Genomic DNA, 16,356 nt, shown 5'->3' on the forward strand with positions numbered 1-16,356 from the left:
ATTGAAAAATGACATGGCATGTTTGTTTGCTTGCAGGACGGATCCAAGCAGAAGCAGGTGAGGAAGAAGACGGTCTCCTTCAGCTCGATGCCAAGCGACCGTAAGATCAACAGCACGGCGGCCTGCATGGCTTTCATGATGGAGGGCTGTGAGATGAAAAAAGTGCGCTCCAACTCACGCATGTACAACCGATACTTCCTGCTGGATCCGGACATGCACTGGCTCCGCTGGGAGCCTTCCAAAAAGGACTCTGAGAAGGCCAAGCTTGAGATCAAAAGCATCAAGGAGGTTCGATTAGGGAAGAAGACCCCAGTCCTTCGCAGCAATGGCCTCTCAGATCAGTTCCCAGATGAATGCGCCTTCTCAATCATCTACGGGGACAACTACGAGTCGCTGGATTTGGTTGCCAGTACAGCTGATGTGGTCAGCACCTGGGTGATGGGCCTGAGATATTTGGTGTCTTATGGCCGACACACCGTGGACATGGTGGAATCCAGCCAACCGAGTCTACGAACATCTTGGATTAGCTCTGTGTTTGAGCTGGCAGACATGGAAAAAGAAGGACACATAGACCTTTTCAGGGCCACTCAGATTATCAAGGGGCTCAATCCTGGAATGAAAGAGTCGAGAATAGAACTCAAGTTCAAGGAACTCCAGAAAGAGAAAGACGAATATGGAGAGGCAATTAACATGGACACCTTTGTGGAGGGCTACTGTGAGCTGTGCACGCGCCCAGAAATTTTCTTCTTGCTGATGCAGTTCTCCAGTAACAAGGAGTACCTGGACTGTAAAGACCTGATGCTTTTTGTGGAGGTGGAGCAAGGTGTAGAAGGCGTATCGGAGGACATGTGCAGGGATATGGTTCTAAAATACGAACCATCTTCCGAAGGCAGGGAAAAGATTTACCTCTCCATCGATGGCTTTACACACTACCTCCTCTCCTCTGAGTGCCACATCTTTGACCCCCAGCACAAACGTGTGTGCCAGGATATGACTCAGCCCTTGTCCCACTACTACATCAACTCTTCACATAATGCCTCCCTTCTGGAAGACCACTTCTGGGGTTCGTCAGACATCAGCAGCTACATTCGTGTTCTCAGAATGGGTTGTCGCAGCATCGAGGTCATTGTGTGGGATGGCCCTGATAATGAGCCAGTGGTGTATGTAGGTAGCTCTGTGGCTTCACAGCTTGCGTTCTCCAAGGTTTTGGATATCATCAACCAATATGCCTTTGAGAGCTCTGAGTATCCCCTCATTCTCTGCTTGGTGGCTCATTGCTCCATCCCTCAGCAGAGGGTCATGGCCCAACACATGAAAAAGATTCTAGGAGATAAGCTATTTGTTGATTCCCCCAACAAAGATGAAAACTACCTACCCTCTCCTGAGAAACTCAAGGGTAAAATTCTCCTCAAGGGTAAGAGGCTAGAGCCCAGCTGCACTGACCCCGAGGGGGATGTGACAGAGGAGGAAGAAGGTCTAGAGATGTCCAGAAGGGTGGGAGTAGATGACAGAGACCATCTTAATGGTTTGGGTTACAAAAGGCTCAGGCTGTGCAAGGAGCTCTCTGACCTTGTATCTCTGTGCAAGTCAGTCCAGTTCAGAGACTTCGAGACATCAAAAAGGGACCAAAAATACTGGGAGATTTGCTCCTTTAATGAGGTGGATGCCAACAGGTTTGCCAATGAGTTCCCAGAGGAGTTTGTCTGCTACAACAAGCGCTTTCTCTCCAGAGTGTACCCCACACCAATGAGGATTGATGCCAGCAACATGAACCCCCAAGACTTCTGGAAGTGTGGCTGCCAGATTGTGGCCATGAACTACCAGACACCCGGCTTGATGATGGACCTCAACCTGGGCTGGTTCCGTCAAAATGGTAACTGTGGGTATGTGTTGCGGCCGGCCATCATGAGGGAGGAGGTGTCTTACTTCAGTGCCAATGCTCGGGATTCCTTGCCAGGGGTGTCCGCTCAGCTCCTTCACATTAAGGTCATCAGTGGGCAGAACCTGCCTAAGCCCCGCGGCTCTGCAGCTAAGGGTGACGTGGTGGAGCCGTACATATACGTGGAGATTCATGGCATCCCAGCTGATTGTGCCGAGCAAAGAACCAAGACCATGTCCCAGAATGGCGACAACCCCATTTTTGATGAGAGCTTTGAATTCCAGATAAACCTACCTGAACTGGCAGTCTTGCGCTTTGTGGTTCTGGATGATGACTACATCGGGGACGAGTTCATCGGTCAGTACACCATCCCGTTTGAGTGCCTGCAGCCCGGATATAGGCACGTCCCCTTACAGTCTCTGACAGGCGAGTTCCTACCCAACACAACACTGTTTGTCCACGTGGCCATCACCAACAGACGGGGTGGAGGGAAGGCCCACAAGAGAGGTATATCCGTCATGAAGGGGAGGAAAGCACGGGAGTACACCAACACTAAGACCACTGGGATCAAAGTGGTCGATGAACTTTTCAGAGCTTCTACACAGCCGCTTAGGGAGGCCACAGACCTCAGAGAAAATGTACAGGTAAGGATATACAGTTTACCTGTACTGCACAGTCAGGGTGTAATGCTACATAATTATGGTTTGGTGCAAACCTCGGTTCTACGGTCACGCTTCATTTGTGGTACAGTAAGGGAACAAAATACAGAACAAAGAACTGCTTAGCTTTTGTGTAAATAGCTTTGATGATTTTTAAAACATTTTAAAACAACAAAATAAACTGCAAACTGCTTCTACGCAATTCTCCAATAAGTGCAATTCTCAAACAGTGAAAAGAAATAAAGAAACATGTAAATATTAAATAATATATAATAGTTTATAAGGTTTCTTTTTAGGAAAGTGCAACAATGCAGACCTTCAGTAATTTGTTGGTGACGCAACGGTCCTTCTTTCTCACCACTTTGCTTCTTTCTCCTCAATTCATGTTTGAGCATGTGGCTCTCATAATAAATGATTTCGGAAGCAAGACACAAGCATCATTATTGTGAAGGAAACATGTCCTTATTGAAAAAAAACATCAATTTTTTTAATTGATACATTAAGCCAGACAATGTTCCCTTTCTCACTAAGTAAGCACGTTGCATAGTCCAACTCGACGTGAAGTGATCTGACTGGACTCACGTCACTTCACGGTTGTGTGCATAGAGCCTCGCGGCTAATTGTGCTCCATTAATGTTGTATAAGAGAGCAGCAATAAAGCGACATTGGTATGCAATTAGTCTGTGTATGAATAGTGTAATCATTAATGAGGGACAATTACCACCAAGGGGAAAGGTCTGCGTTGCTAAGCATTTAGAGAACTACTTTAAAACTACCACCAGCTGAGAGCAAAATGAAGATGAGGACCGCCATGTCTCAGAAACAAATGTCTTATAGTCAGTGCATGTTGGAATCTGCCCTGTGAAGACTGAAGGATAAATCCCATCCCTTTTTCCTCATTTGACCCATTGCAAATCTTTGACATGTCTTGTCTTTTGTGTCACAGCAACAGTTGTCATTGCATTTGAATTGGATCTAGTAGGCAAACGCTTGATTGTTTCACCCAATCAAACACCTCTGGTGCTTCTTCTGCCCACAAAGCCAAACGTTCTATTTTCGATTGAAATGGAAATGTGTCTTTTTGAAATGAGGAGATAAAAGTACAAATAAATGAAAGAGGGGAAAGACCTTGAAGGCGATAAATAAAAGAAACACCTTTTTTAAAATGTAAAAAAAAACAAAAAAAAAACACGTCGGTGAAGGCTTTGTAGTGGCCAGTTGTGCAGAACCTGCTACGTGGGTCCAGACTGGGCCACAGGGCCGAGTGCCAACAACCCAGATGGCAAACCACAGCTACTCTGGAGTGTTTGCTGAAATTTGTGGAGCAAAGATTAAATCCTAAACTGAGCAAGAAAATTGTCCTTCATGGCGTCTAAGCTCTGCTAAGAAAGTACATGCTACCTCCAACAGCAAAGTTTCCAAGTTTTTATACAAGAACAAAGAGACCAGAATACTAAACAGCACAATTCTGAATGCATCACGATTAAATTTAATTAATTAAATATTTTTTAGCAACATAAAATTGCTAAAATTATTTTTAACCCACCGCCACTTTGTTTGCTTGGCAGAATTCATGGGGCTCACTTTTTTATCAATATATTTTGAAAAAGGCACATTTGAGACACAGTAAGGAAAGGACAGGGACATCCGGCAAGAAAAAAAAGTTTCCATTAAGAATTGCAATTATTCTCCAAAAACAGCATTTTCATTAGTAGAAATATTTGTTTAGACAGCATTAGCATTGACCCAAGTATAAAAATATACAAAGACAAAAAAATACTACATTTTTCTTTCTATTTATTTTTTTTTATTTTATTTCAATATTAGGGAACTGCAATAAAAAAGTATACATTTTTTTTTAGCTGCTTGACAAACTTGACAATGTATACAGTATATGTCTAGGCCCCAAATATGAGATGACCTGTCTTTTTCAGCCTTTTTTCGTGGGAAAAGTATCATATTGTAAAGTACCAAACCACCACTAATACAAAATCACCACTGATAGTAACGCAGTGAGTGCTGTATGTGACTGTTAGTCACATTTCAACCAATAGTACCAGGAAAGTACCAGCCCGTGTAGAGATGCCAGCTGATAGCATTTAAATCTAATGGTGTTCACCCATAGGCTGATCTGACAACCACCTCCTCTTCATGCAACTTCCCACTGAGGCAGAGCAGAAAGATACATAGAAACAGAAACAAAAGAACTAGTGTTGTACGGGACGACACAAAGCTTCCATTGGGGAATGTGGGGAGCGGGGGGGTGGGCTTGTAATTAAAAACACAAGCCTCTTGTTGGGTTTCGCAACACTACCGTGGATTTTTTATTGCACAACTCAAAACAAATGCACAGAGCACAATGAACACAAATAAACCGAACCATACGACCACTTTGGGACGTACACAAACATATCATGCTTCAAGCTTCATGCACACATGTAATCACACAACAGAGCTGCTTCCTGTTTAGTCCACTGTAGTCTATGTTCAGCATACAGATGCCATCTTTTGTCCACCGGGCATCCACAAAGGTGACACTGTGACACAGCACGTCCATTTGGGACATGGACTGGTGGGTCCAGATTCTTCTGCAGGTCTCACCCAGTGAGACGGCTGGTTCCCACAGCGCTATGAGTGTGGACTGGATATTAAATACAAAGTTTATTTGCTTCTGGGCCTTCATTCACTAACTCTATCTCCAATTTGTTGTTGTTTCTGTCATGTAAATCAAGATGACCGATGGGATGCACGCAGACTGAAATGTCGAAATGAAGCCAGAAGATCAGTGGAACCTGTTGAGAAATTTGCCATTTTTTACCCATTCTTACTTGTTAACAATTGTTAATCGGGCAATGTAAATAAACAACTTTAGGTTTCACCTTAGATTTGATAACAACCAAATAATGAAAGTTGTCCATTCTTCTTTTAACACCTGTTCTGAGCCACAAAAGCTAAAGATTAAAAAAAAAGTGCAGTTAATTATTTGATCCTTTGGGTGTTGTTGGCCTGTTGTCCCAATACTTTTGTCCCAATGGTGTGTAAACATACGTATGAATAAGACAAACATTTTGCTTTAGTGTGGTCCATCAATTATGCAGGACGGCCGATGCAAACCCTTCACGCTAGCCGCTGAAAGATGAATACAAATGATCTTTCCTAAAACGCCATTATAATAACAATCCTATTAAGAAAACCTGACTTTAGCAAGCTATCAAGGCGGACAAACAGATTGGATCTGAATATTTGAGTGGGCAAAGCAAATGCGATGGAGAATAATGAAAATAATAATAATAATAATAATAATAATAATAACAATAATAATAATAATAATACAACATAACGTGAGAACGTGGAAGTCTGGCCAAAAGGGAATGACTAACAGCGATGGGCTCCAAGCTGGCGAGCAGGCGGTGTGACTTGAAGGCAAACTGATCATTTTGCTGTCACCATTAGACAAACAAGCGCCGCTCATCTTGTCCTGTTTGTGTCCTGTCATTAAATTGTCTCAGTCAAGGTCATGCTCAGGCACAGAGAGCTGTTCTTGACACTGCCCAATGCTTTGCCCTTGCAATAAAGACAATTTGCTTCCTAATCACAAGGACATTCACTGTAGCCTACATTGTATCCCCCTGTCCCCTCCAGAATGCTATGGTGTCCTTCAAGGAGCTCTGTGGCCTGACGCCTGCAGCCAACATGAAGCAGTGCATCCTGACCGTGTCCACGTGGCTGATGAACAGCGAGCGCTCTCTGCAGGTGACTGTGGACCTGAGTGAGACCTACCCCACCATGGAGGCTCAAGGACTTGTGCCGGAGCTGCTGCGCAAAGTTCTCAATGCCTACGACATGGTAAGCTACATTTAACCTTTCTCTGCAGGTATGTCACTAGGTACAGTACACCGGTCTGCAGTCTAGCCATCTTAGTGCAGCGCCACCTGCTGGACCTGGTTGGTCACTGCTTCACTCTGACCCAAAGTGCAAGCCTTTGTTTTTTATTGGTCTGCAGCACATTTTTAATGTATGCATTTGTATGTATTTATTATTAATCATTTTAATAGTATTATTATTAATTCATGAAGTTATTAATTATTACATTACATTTAAACATTTAAATTATAGTTAAACAACAAAATTAACAGCAAAATTTATGAAAAGTTGAACTGTTGACACTAATATTGCTACTGTTTGTCACCTATAAAACAAAACTGACATGCAGGCTCTTTTTTAAAAAAAAATATGTATATATTTTCTCAGCATGTCTACGTTGGATTTTTACATTATTCAAAATATAAAAATGGCCCCCGCATCCTTTTAATATTTCAGTATGTGGCCCTTGATGAAAAAGTTGGGACTCCCCTGCCTTAATACCTAAAAGAAGCCTTGAAAGACTAATAAAAACCACAACAATAATAATGATAATAATAACTTTTTAAAGGGCATTCATTCAAATTCTTGGAAATTCTAAATTGTAACCCCAGAAAAATACTGTAAAATATGTTTTTTTATCATATATATAAATGATTAATGATAGTTATATGCCAGCATAATTTAATTTTTTTTATTGTGTTTCATTTTTCCTTCATTGCCGATTGGCTGTGACATGTATTTTTCTTGTTACCAAATATGATGGCTATCTTTATTTGGGTCTGAATCAACAGTGCCTCTGCTGGTTGCACCCAAGTAGTGCGCTGCACTTTGCCGCAATTGCTTCAAGACACAATTAATAGCCATTTCCTTACAAACAAGAGAATTGTTAGTGATCTATTAATTGCTTATTATGCCCTATCGAATTGAACAAAAAGTGCAATCTAGAAGGTTTTGGGTTGTGTTTTCAGACACTTTATTAGGTAAAGTACAGTACACTCCTATGCAATCTTGCCATTGTGGTGCAGCGCCACCTGCTGCAGCTGGTTGGCCACTGACCCACTTAAAAGAAGACTATCACAATTTCTTGTCTCTGTGTTTTGGCTGCTAGAGAGGTTTCGCCAGGTTGTTGCGTCCACATGCTGGCTCAGGTCGATTGCACTCCTGCCACTAACGCCCACGATGGGTTCCGCTGTCATCGACGTAGCCCCCCGCTCTCCCTTTTTTTTGTAAGGCTTGGCACTGTCAGAGCATCTCTCACGCTCCAGTCCACACGGTTGTTTTGTGAGAGCATGCAGGGAAGGATGCCTGTGAGTACAGCTAGTAGCACTGGTGCGTCACAGCAAGAAGGTCCTGGATTCGATTGTGGAGTTACATGTGCTTGCGCAGGTTTTCTAAGCACGCTTTGACTTCCTCCCACCATCTAAAAATACATACAGTACACGTTCATTGAACACTATGTATTGTATATACTATGTTTTTTACTTGGGGCCCGCACCATGGCCTAGTGGTTAGCATGTTGGGCACACAGTCAGGAGATCTGGAAGATGTAGAAGATGTATTGCTCCGCTGCTGTAGGGAAAACAAGTCTAATTTTGACCTGAAGAATAAGCGTTTCTGTGTTACCCAGATGATCCAAACCAGCAGAACACTGATCGAGTCCGCTGATGTGGTCTACTCCAAGCTGGTTCAAGCACAACGTGCAGGTACGTGACACTTTTTAGCTGGTAATGGTTGTGTTTGTTTCAAAGATGTTTAACAGAGTTGCATCAACATGTCCGAAAAGGAGTAGGAAGAAGCAGAATGTAAAATGAATGTAATTTGTTTTACATTACAGCAACCTATGTATGTCCCATGTATTTTACAAGTGATAGATTTGATTTTTTCTTTAGTGATGTAACCACACACAAAAAACCCACTAGGCCAATGTCTTGAGATCATTCAAGCAGCTTCCGGCTTCTTCTGTCTAATGACACTTGAAGCCGTGAAGCAGACAGCAGCACAATGAGGAGCTGCTGTGTGCAACTCAGGGACAAGATCACTTAGCGCCCGAGTGCTTCAAATTGGCTAAAGACAGAAACATAAAATGACAATGGCACGATAGGACGCTATAAAAGTGTCAATTCTGGTGTGTACATGCTAAAACAAAGAGAATGACCAGGGTGCACTATGTGAATACAAAGTATTGGGACACGCCTCTTAGTTAGAATTAGGGTTGCAATGGTACACCGTAGTCACAGTTCGGCACGTACCTCAGTTTTGGTCATGGTTTGGTTCATTTTCGGTACCGTAAGGGAACAAAATGCAAAACAATACCACTTGGTACGTACCATACTCAATATATATAATCCAGAAAAATGTTATTAGGAATTTCTGTACTGTTACAGCACTAATTAGAAGCCAATCAAGGTTTGGGCTAAGTTCCTGAATTCTTAATATTTCATCTTATCAGACATTTTGGACAATTTGGGAGCCTGTTTCTGATCCCAGTGCACAAAGCAAGGTCCTTTATACATATGTTCTGCCATTATCACGTCCTGTAGGTGTACTGTCTCAGTGCTTTTGTCCATAGAGCCTATGTCTACTCCCACCCCCATGACAACGCCGCGGTTGTCAACAGCACGTTGTGTGACTCAGCATTGAGTGTTGGTCGTGTCAGTGGGCAGGTGAAGACAATGAACAAGACACACACACATCACAAAGGGCTGCAGCAGAGAGAGAAAGGAGAGAGCACGGACCTATGTGGAGAGCTGAGAAATGAATAGTGCTGATGGAGAGAGATGTGGGCTTGAAGGTGGGGGAGGGGATGGCAAAGATGAGCATCAGGAGAGTGTTTTGGTTTTTTTGAGTTCATCCTGAAGGACAGAGAGCACACAGCTGCCATGAATACGACATATGGAGGACTTCAAAACTCGTGTGGCAAAAGACACAAGACACAGGGTCGATATGAACCATTCGACCATTCTATCCTCAATAGCTGGGGAAATGTGATTAGAATATTACAACTGGAAGGGCACTCAGTAGAGTTCAAAGCTACACCAAAGCAAACAATGGTTAATTGGATCAGCACCTTCGTAGTTGGAGCAGGAGCATATGTTCTTAGAGACTTACCGTTATCTCGACCACCACCAAAATCCTTTTTGCAGTTTTTGCAGAATCTGACAAGTAAACAAAAAAATGTTAATGACAAAGGGAATGATGATAATATCCACCACTTTATTTGTTCACTTGTTATAGAAGTCAACGTAACATGTTTTCAAGTTAACATAATGTCTAAAAAAGGACAAATAATTAGTGAGCATAATGATAATAACGCATTTTAATGATAAGCATTATAAAACATTCAAGAACACGTTGCAAACAAATGTTAGAAAGATAAACTATCAAGTACTGTGGGTACTACTACTACTAACTACTACTGCTACTACTAATAATAACACTTTGTAGGGCACTCTTGAAAATTTGCTAGACAGCAGTGATATACAGTATGTCGCTTACTGAATGTATAAAAACCCCACATTAGACGAGAAAAGCTGTCTCTCCGTCTAATTCTAACCCGAAATCCCAAGTCCGATAAACCAATTTAAGGCTCCTGTGTGGAGCCGCACTCCCCTGGTGTCACGCACACACAAAATGCTTCAATCCCACCCCCAACTAGCCAAGGCGTTGGAACTGCAATTACGCTTCCAGGTGGGCTGAACACTGGGGCTTCAATCACAGAGCTGTTCCTGGGGGGCCGAAGGTCCCGTGGTGTGGCGCTGCTACCGTCTTCAAAAGGAGGCAAAGAGTGTAGTAGTTTAAGCACAGCTTTAAAACATCGCGGCAGAGTGGGGACAGGAGGAGGAAGACGGTGATGCTCAGATCGCTGCTTCTCTCTTGGCAAAGAGGGCCTTTTTATCATTAGCAAGGCACTCGGATGTCAACACTTGCAGCCTCTGTCTTGAGGATGTCCTTACAATCTGGTTTATGTTGCATAAGTGCTACCTTTTGATGCAGTGGCTAGCAGAGGACGCAAGTAATTAGGGCCAAGATAGGTTACTGCCTAAACGGGCTGTGGAGGAAATCGAAACAGGAATTGAAAGAATGTTCTGGAGTGGTTCCAACAACATTTAATGCTAATCCTAAGAAAAGAGAGAGAGGTTTGGAACAGAAATGTTTTGTATAAACCCACAACATTAATAGAAGGAAAGTGAATGAAGTGAGGTTCCCCCAAGTTAGCCTGTCAACAATTCCACACTCCCCATGACTGAACCTCCTTGCTATCCGCTGGCATGTACTAATGTTTAATTGTTAAAAATGGTGTTAGCTTCTTTCCAAGAATAAAGATGTTATTATGGAAAAACATACTTTCTCTGGCCTTTTTGCCAGTAACAATTCATATGCAAAAATAATGAATAAAACAAAACAAGTAATCAGGGCCAAGATAGTTTGCTGCCTAAACGGGCTGCAGAGGAAGTAAAAGAGCAAGCGGTTCCTACAGCATTTCATGCTAATCCTTAATGAAGAGAGTGGCGTTTGGCACAGAAATGTTTTGTAAACAACATTAATAGAAAGATATGAAATTGACTGAGGTTCCCCAGGCTGGCCAAGTTGTCATGTCAGTAATTCCACACCCCTCTTGGCTTTGTAGCTTTTTTAATGAATGTCTCTTGACTGCATTTACAAGTTGAAGTGCTAATATTTCACTTTAGCTGTCACTTCAACATTCAATTAGCTCTGAGCCTCCTTGCTATAGGCTGGCATGTACTAATGATTCATTGTTAAAAATGGTGATAGCTTTCTCCCAGGGATAAAGATGTTATTATGGAAAAAGATACTTTATGTGGTAAAAATTCATATGAGAAAATAATGAATAGAAATAATTTACAAAAACAAGTAATACCAATAGTAGTACCAAAATAGTTGGTAAGTTGGTAGTTGGTAATATAGGCTGCCTAAATGTGATACGGAGAAAGTAAAAGAGCAAGTTGTTCCTATGGCATTTCATGCTAATCCTTAATGAAGACAGTGGCGTTTGGCACAGAAACGTTTTGTAAACAGCATTAATAGCAGGAAATTAAATGGAGTGAGGTTCCCCAGGCTGGCAAGTTAGCATGTCAGTAATTCCACATCCCCCTTGCTGGCCTTTCTACCAGTAAAAATGAACATTAATATTAACACTAATAAAATCTACATACTTCATTAATTAACGTCTAATTGATTGTCAAAAATGTGTTCACATCAAACCCCCCATGTTCTAACACAGCGTACATTTTTATGTAATCTCGATGCACTGAAGCACAGAGGCGGAGCGTCAGACCCTCGGGGGGCCTCAGCTGCATGTCACACATAAATGCACTTTACTTAGCGCCTACTCGCAACCGCCCTACCGCACCTGCTGCGCCCCCCCTCCAATAAAAATACATGCCTGAATCTATTTACACAAAGCCACAGTGTCGTATGAGCCTCTGACTAAGGAGAATTCATTATGTGCTGAGCGAAAGCAACCGATGATGTCCTCGTCACAAAGACGAGACCCGCATCCGCCCAAAGCCTCCCTCACAAAAGTTCATGAGCTGTATAAACTACAATGAAATAGTCTTTGGGTGTGTGTGTGTGGGGGGGGGGGGGGGGGGGGGGGAGGGGGGGGGATGTTATAAAGTCATTCATCCCATGCATGTCAGCATGAAGGTAATTGAAACTATGGCATACTTCAACACTGCTTCCTTTCACAGCACCAGATAACAATCAAGGGTTAAACAAGGAGGGTATTCATCCTGTAGAGCATGCATTATTAAAAATAGGAATTTGCATCAAGCTGAGCGATCCTTTCAGAGCGGTGCTTACATTAGGACGCTTTGTCTCGTCCTGTGTGCGTGTTGTGGTCAGTCGCAGTCTGTGCGGCTCAGTTTAATTTGGCCAGTGAGGCAGTGACGTGTTGATGAGAACGGAGAGGTGTTGGATGATTTACCCCTTCTTCCCCCTCCCCCAAACCCCCAGCCCAAAGGCACGATTGACGCCTCGCCATCACTCACACATTTAACAGGATGGCACATGGACAGCTGGGGTGCACAGAGGGGCTCCTCCAGATGCTACCTCCAATGTGTGTGCATGTCTGTGCTTGTGTATCCAGTGGCTGCACACATCACCGCTGAAAAGGTTGCTCACAAATGACACATCAAATGTAAGAAAGGCAGCATATGAGATAGCGGTCTAAAAACATCCAAAATTAGCACACACAAAAAAATAATGCATACATAGCGTAGACCCCCGCCAAGTCTTACACAAACATTTACAACCTGACGACAGCCTTTTTCTTTTCATTTTCAGTTTTGGATTTGTAAACATAGTCAATTTTGTTCATTAACATTCAAAAGAGATATTTGGGTTATTTAAAAAAAAAGAAAATGTCTGCGATTGGCTGGCAACCACTCCAGGGTGTACTCTGCCCCTCGCCTAAAGTCAGCTGGGATAGGCTCCAGCATACCCCTACGATCCTAGTGAGGACAAGTGGTATAGAAAATGAATGAATGAATGAAAAAAGAAATTATGATGTCATAAGAGTTTTTTTATGATGTCAAGATTGGATTTTTTTTCCTTTATTTTTATTCTAATTTTTTTCTTATTTTTTCTTATTATTATTATTATTTATATACAGTATTTCTTTTTTTTTTATACACGTATTAATTTATTTTATGTTACGATTTTTTTTGGGCCAACAATATTATTTTTAAAAATGTGATTTTCATTATTTTTCTTGTTGATAATCAATCAAACAACCTAGCCGATTGTTGTTTTTTGTTTAAAAAGAAATGATTGTATCAAAAATGACGTATTTCATTGGAACATGCATGATAAACGCCCGACACATCATAAAAAACGTCTCAGGTTACCATTTAAAAAAACTAAAATAATTACGCACCAAGATAGGATCCTTTGTAATGAAAAGCGAACATTCTTAGCGTAGGCAGTACATTTTACTACAAATCCACAACAATTTAGCAACATATTGCCGGTGTGCTCGCTATTGAGGCTGTTATCTCCCTGCAAGCTTAAGCCTGTCTACCTCCCACAGCCGAGCTTAGCTCAAAGGCCCGATTTAATGAAGGGGAAAAGCATCTTTGTGACATAAACCTCAGATGCTGCACATGTTTATGGTTTTAAAAGACCAATTACACACTCGGTTGTGATAACGGCTATCCATCTCCGACTTAAACACGCCTGCAGAGAGTTGCCCAAGGTCAGAGTTGCTGTGATTTGTGGGTCGGTGTCATTGCATTGATTTGTATCGTACACTTACTGTAAATTGAATTCTGTAAATTTGCCAGAATCTGTGCTCCAGTGTGCTCCAACTGTTCATCCCCTTGAGGGTGAAGATGCATTTCTATCAAGTTGGATTGGGCGCTTCTTTTTGCATTCAGCTTGGAGATTATCCAATCCATGTTCATTGTGTGTGCTTTAAGTCTAATAGCTGCTGCCTTCCTGACTTATTAGTTGACGTCCCCCCTCTTCTCTTCCCCGCGGCAACACCCCCTCCCCCTGCTCCCTCCCTCTGATTGGAAGCCACTTGATGGCGATTCCATTAACACGAAAATCCAAGCGATAAAGATGTCCTGGTCTCTGTCTGCCTTTTGTAAGGTCATTGTTGGCCAGGAAAATCTCTGTGATCATATTCTGGGATGGAATTGGACGCTGTCCCCATGTACCAACCACATTAGGTACACAATCTAATACAAGAGCTCAAACAGAGAGGTATTCATTCAACAATTTGTTAATTATTGCGGTTGCAATTTGCCTAGCATGAATTTGTGCACCGAACATATGCACATTAGCACTCAATAACATCATCAAATCTTACCTTTATGCATTACCACACAGCGTCAGCAACAATACGAGTGAAAGAAGACTATGGTGCGTTCAAGGACGAGTGAGAAGGGTTGCTGCTTGCTGAAACACAATGAAACAAAACAACATAAATATGCAAAAATGATTTTTTCAAAAATTGCTATGCATTTACATAGAATATTATGTTGTTATTTACAATTTTGGGTTTTTTAAATCATTGCACCCAAAAGTTTTCCGCTCACTCCCACATGACCTGGAGAGGGGGGACTCCTGCTGCTCTTTATGACAGGACAACCCCACGGCCAAAGTCAGAGATCTCTTATGATAAAAGCGTTTTCCTTTAGCTAGTACCGACAGCAAAAATGCAAGTCAAAGATCCTCTACGTGACAGCAGAGTTCTGTTGTTTTGAAAGACCGATTGCAAATCCTTGGCCAAAGATCCTCTATGAAAGGAGCGCTCTGCTATTTTTAAGTCCCCACTGCGAAAACGCTAGTCAAAGATCCTTTATATGACAAAAGCGCGCTCCTTTTTTTAGGTGCTTACTGCAAAAATGCTTGTCAAAGATTTTCTACATGACAGGAGCTCTCTGCTGTTTTTATGCACTTACTGTAAAACTGCTCGTCAGAGATCCTTTATAAAACTGGAGCACTGGAGTTTTTAAGAACCTTGGTCTAGTTTGCCTAATAAAGAGTCCAGTGTTTATTGAAGTACACTCTATCAACACGTCACCTGTTTGTGGATATTTGTGTGCAGGTCTGGACTTCCACGAGGACCTCCATTGCATCGGCGCAAAGGAGGGTCTGAAAGGTCGTAAGCTGCAGAAGGCCATGGAGAGCTACGCGTGGAACATCACAGTGCTCAAGGTGAGACGCAACCAAAACATTCAGGTCTGAACACACCATGACAAGCTTACAAACTAGTGTAGTATTTGTAGACGCTGCCGTCTTATTGATGCTTCGTGCATGGTGCGCTCGCCTCCGTCTGCCGCCCCCCCGCTGTGGCCAAGAGGTTGCCCCCACTGCCTTTATGAATACCGGCCTTGATATATGAAGAGATAAAGCACCACATGCTGCTCAGGCACTCCGCTGCACAGAGGGGGCGCTCGGCTAAGTGAAGACGACAGAGCAGCCGGGATATTTTTATCTCCGCCACATCACCCTGAAATCATTTAGTCTTGAGTGGAGGAGCTCCTTTAACTGAGCTTCTTGGGCGAATGCCACAGAGATGGATGCTTTTTTTCAATAAAAATCCAGAGCATCTCTGGACTTTATTTTTACATTAAATTTGTCTAGTAAAAAAATGGTGTTATGATCCCCAAAGGATAAGGTGACATCTGCACTGTTGAAGAAGCTTTTCATTAATGCATCAAAAGTTTCATAGCAAAATGATTAAAGATCCCCTGTTATGCAAAAGTGACTTTTTTAATGACGTTCCAACAGTAATATGTGTCCCTACGGCCTGTTGATGAGCAGCAAGTGTGAGAAAAATCTATCATCCCCCTCATTTGTTTGCTCCTCTTTTTAAGAGAAGAGGCACTCAAACGCTTACTTATAAAAGAGGCAATGGTAGACAATTTCAGCAGTACAGTTGTCCCTCGCTTATTGCAGTTGATTGGCTCCAGACCAGACCATGACAAATGAATTTCCACAAAGTAGGATTCAATATTAATAACCTGAATATTTTTGTAGTTAGAGCATAGAAAACCTGTTTATGACTTTCTAAATGCAGGTTTTAACATTATTAGAGCCATGTAGTCAAATAATGTCACTTTTACACTCCTATTCTTTCTTTACATCACATTGCGCAGGCTACAGGATCACTGCAAGGGCATAAAAGACAGCTGCTGCTAACATCGCAAGCTAGCAGGCTAACTAGTTAGCCTCTCCAATTTACTTATTCTAAACTTAAAATGTTTCAAATGAAGTGGGGAAGAAGGACAAAGAAGCCAAAAACTTACCACTTCCACCCGGAATGAGAGGAGAACCTTTTTTCCCATTTGGTCTCAGCCATGGCATGTCGGTTCGGCTCTGCTGGCTCAGTAGCCAGTCTCCATGCAGTGTGAAAGGTAATGTAATCTAACGTCATGTTGCATAACATTACTAATGCCCAGTGACCAGAACACTACACATAAC

At 42.3% G+C, this 16,356-nt stretch overlaps 1 protein-coding gene across 1 annotated transcript in view; it reads left to right on the forward strand.

The window, feature by feature from the left end:
• The window catches only part of plcl5 (phospholipase C like 5), a 61,504-nt gene that overhangs the window by 40,498 nt on the left and 4,650 nt on the right, over positions 1-16,356 (forward strand). The window contains exons 2-5 of the mRNA XM_054760212.1: positions 37-2,523; positions 6,181-6,384; positions 8,030-8,105; positions 14,978-15,087. Of these exons, the coding sequence (XP_054616187.1) occupies positions 37-2,523; positions 6,181-6,384; positions 8,030-8,105; positions 14,978-15,087 (2,877 nt within the window). The remainder of the gene's footprint in view (positions 1-36; positions 2,524-6,180; positions 6,385-8,029; positions 8,106-14,977; positions 15,088-16,356) is intronic.

The sequence above is a fragment of the Dunckerocampus dactyliophorus genome, chromosome 18 (assembly GCF_027744805.1).
Source record: "Dunckerocampus dactyliophorus isolate RoL2022-P2 chromosome 18, RoL_Ddac_1.1, whole genome shotgun sequence".
In the NCBI taxonomy this organism is placed as follows: domain Eukaryota; kingdom Metazoa; phylum Chordata; class Actinopteri; order Syngnathiformes; family Syngnathidae; genus Dunckerocampus; species Dunckerocampus dactyliophorus.